The 3821-nt window shown below is 34.5% G+C and overlaps 1 protein-coding gene across 4 annotated transcripts in view; it reads right to left on the bottom strand.

The window, feature by feature from the left end:
• Positions 1–3821, bottom strand: part of CEP126 (centrosomal protein 126kDa) — an 83294-nt gene that overhangs the window by 16448 nt on the left and 63025 nt on the right. For 2 of the 4 annotated variants that reach the window (XM_014544578.1, XM_014544577.1), the window contains exon 10: positions 187–327. The exons of 1 other annotated variant lie outside the window; for it this stretch is intronic. In XM_014544578.1, coding sequence (XP_014400064.1) covers positions 191–327 — 137 coding nt within the window. In that variant the 3' untranslated portion in view covers positions 187–190. Of the gene's footprint in view, positions 1–186; positions 328–3821 lie in introns of those variants that run through there. One more of the 4 variants, XM_014544581.1, reaches the window with a different exon arrangement.

Here is a 3821-nt window from a genome sequence, read left to right as displayed (position 1 = left end):
AAAAGTAGTACACTGATACCTGTTTCTGTTCTCATGACTGATGAAATACTCTGAATGTAAAAATATTTACAGTTTTTTTTGAAATGAGAGGATATTTGCTTGATTCTAACAGAACGTCTTATAATTGAAAGTTGATTATAAGTTGATTTTAGGAGAAAAACTCCCTAAAAACTAATCTCAAAAATTAATATCAATACAGAATTCTTATACATACAATCATGAAGTTTCCTAAAAAGGGGAAAAAAATTCTTAAAATACTTACCAGAAATGGCATTATTTGCAAGGTATTTTTAATGGATGGATTTTTGCAAATGGTTGCTTGTACATCTGAAATAATTATAATAATACAAATATAATTGCTATGTTTATTGAAAGAGAAGAATGACTAAATCAAATACTAAATTCTGATGTATCAAAATAGTCAACATTGAGTAAGAGACTTTTTTCTATTGTTCCCAGAAGTAGTCTTTAGACTTAATATTAGATTAGGGAATAGAATTTGATTAAAAACAATACATAAAACTTATGTTGATAAAAAGGAATTTTTAGTACTTTGACTAGTCTATAACAATCTTTACTCAAATGCTAGGTTTTCTTTCATTTTTTTCCTTTTCTTCTTTAAAAAAACACACCAAAGAAATGAATTTCATTCTTAGAAAATCTTAGGAAAGAGATGTTTATTTAGCTATAGAGGCACAAAAAAATTCAACTCTTGCCTTTTCAATATTTAGGCCTCTGTCTATACAATAGCAAGGGTCTGGGAAAAAGAAAGAAAATTTCAGGCAGAATCTTTTGCAGGAAGAATTTAAATATATGGAAGTATATAATAGGAAAAAAACCCCTACATAAAAACTGACTTGAGGGTTTTTTACCTTTTTCTGCCTAATTTTGCATTTTAAACTTACAGCTTTAGTTCCATATTGCTTTTGTGTTGTAGCACCCTTTTACTATATATTTTAAAGATTTAATTTTAGAATTAACAGTATATAGTACATGTACATTTTAATGAATAACATAGCTAATGTCTGTGTAACCACCTAGATTAATAAAATTGAACAATATTCCTTCTGTAGTGCCCTGTGGATTGCACTCCTTTCCCTTGCTCACACAGAGGTAACCTCGTACACTGACTGCCTTTATAGTTTTAACACATATGTATACATCCTTCAAAGAATATTTAGTTTTGCCTGTTTCTGAACTTCATATAAATTAAATTGGACTGTCTTTATTCTCCTTTGATTTTCCTTATTTTGCTCAAAATTATATATTATTTAGATTCATCTATGATGATATTTGTAGATGTAGTTTGTTCATTTTCCTTGCTGACTGGTATTCCCAGAACATCTAAAATTTTCAAAGTTTGGCTCTGATGGTCTCTATATACTTAACAAGTCGCTGATGTACATGTGCAGGGTTTTATCTAGGATATGCATGTGGAAGTGAAATTGCTGGTTGTAGGGTATGTGAACGTTCAGTTTATTAAGTGGTGGCAAAACATTTCCCAAACAGGTTGCCCCAGTTTACACTTCAACCAGCATTATATGTGAGCTCCAATTGCTTGCATCTTTACCAACACGTAGCATTGCCAGGCCTTTAAATTTAGCTCTTTCTGATGAGGATATAACTACATCTCATTGTTTTAATGTGCATTTCCCTATTTCTAATGAAGGTAAATATCTATCAATGTGTATTGTCATTTGCATTTCCTTTGTTGTGAAACTCCTCTTCAAGTTTTTTTCCTCCTATTTAAAAAATATTTTTATGGATTTCAGAGAGGAAGGGAGAGGGAGAGAGAGAGATAGAAACATTAATGATGAGAGAGACTCATTTTTTCGGCTGCCGCCTGTACACCCCCCCACTGGGGATATGTGCTCTGACTGGGACTCGAACTGTCTCCTGGTTCCGGCTGCCGCCTGTACACCCCCCACTGGGGATTGAGCCCGCAACCCAGGCATGTGCTCTGACTGGGACTCGAACCGTGATCTCCTGGTTCAGAGGTCGATGCTCAACCACTGAGCCATCTTGGCTAGGATCTCCTATTTTTTTGAGTTGTCTTTTTTTCTTATTGATTTATAGTTCTTTACATATTTTGAATGAGTCCTTCATCCTATGTATTATAGTTTCTCTTATTTGTGATCTGTCTTTACATTCTTTTAATGATGTTTGATATGAACAGAAGTTTGTGATTTTAATATAATCAAATTTATTTTCTCCTCTATGGATTATGTTCCTTTTGCTCTGCTTAAAAAATCCTTCCTTACCCCAAGGCTAGAAAATACTTACTTATATTATCCCCTAAAAGCTTTATATAGTTTCTTTTACATTTAATCTTAGAACTTTTTTATGTATGGTATTTGGTAGGGGTTCAATTTAATTTTCTATTTCATATCCAATTATTTCAATATGGAGAGACAAACAACTTGTCTCAAAATAACCCCATAAGTTCTTCATAGCTAGGATCCAAAAACAGGATCCATGTGAGAGGGGCTGTGCCTAAATCCAACTTCCTATGAAATCAGTAGCTCCTTCTCCCAGAAAAAAAAAAAGCAAAAATTTAAAAAAGCTACAATTTCTCACATTGGGATTCCAATGACATGTTTGTTAGTCTAATTTCATTGTTCCACTGCTGTTAGATCATCTGCTCTTGTTCTCCCCTCTGTTTGTTTTTTTTCTGGGTGTTTCAGTTTGGAAAATTTCTATTGCTATTCTTCAAATTCATTGATTCCCTCCTCAGCTGTGTTGAGTCTCTTGATTAGCCCATAGAAAACATTTTTCATTTCTGTTACAGTTTTTATTCATCACTTTTCTATTTAACTCTTTCTTCTAGTTTTCATCTCTCTGCTGAAATTCTCCATCTGTTCATGCATGTTGTCTATCTGTCCCATAACTGCTCACTTTTCCCACTATAACCTGTTATGAGTCATAGTTATTTAAAATTACCTGATAGTTTTAATTTCTGGGTCATCTCTGTATCATAATCTGTTGACTGCTCTGTCCCTTGACAGTGTGTGTGTGTGTGTGTGTGTGTGTGTGTGTGTTTCCTCCTTGTTTTTTTTTTTGTTTTGTTTTTTTTTTTTTGGTATGTCTCATAATTTTTGATTAAATGCTGAAATGCTGGACCTCATGTTTGGAATAGTGGATACTCAGGTAAATACTAGTAGTTCTTACCTGAGTAAAAACTGGACATGGGCATGCATCTCCTGCTAGGCAATCGTGTATGTGTGTGTGTGTAGTTAATCACCTTAGGAATTGAGGTGTCTGCACAATATGAGGAGGTTTTCTCTGTGCTCTATGCTCTGTGCCTCTCACAGAAGACTTGCTGCCTCTGTTCCAGTATCCTTGGCCTTTAGTCTGTAGGAGAGAAGGTTCTGCATGGGGTTTCATGCCTTTTCTACAGCAATGGCTGCTCCTCTCTTCCAGGCTGCACCACTGAGGAAGGATTTCTCTAACCTCCTGCTCTGCTCCCTCATTTTCTCATGAACACACCATGTAGGCTCATGGAAAACTATCTGTAAATAAATGAGTGTAAACTCTTTTGTCTGTGACTCCCAGGGGTTTTATATTCTCACAATAGTTCACACTTATCCTTTCGTAATTTGTTAAAAGTCTAAGCAGAATTCCTAATGTCTCCCATACTCTGCCACAGGTGAGCTAATAGTCGTGTACTGTCTCTCTTTGGAAGTTCCTGTCTTTCCTTGGATGCCAGGCTACCTGTTTGTGCTGTGACTTCAACTTTTTTCTTTTCTTTTTTTTCTTTTCTTGTCTTTCTTTTCTTGTCTTTCTTTCTTGTCTTTCTTCCTTTCTTTCTTTCTTTCTTTCTT

This window comes from Myotis brandtii, unplaced genomic scaffold (assembly GCF_000412655.1).
Source record: "Myotis brandtii unplaced genomic scaffold, ASM41265v1 scaffold37, whole genome shotgun sequence".
In the NCBI taxonomy this organism is placed as follows: Eukaryota; Metazoa; Chordata; class Mammalia; order Chiroptera; family Vespertilionidae; genus Myotis; species Myotis brandtii.
Note: the sequence above shows the minus strand (reverse complement) of the source record. Positions and strands in the feature narration are given on the sequence as shown.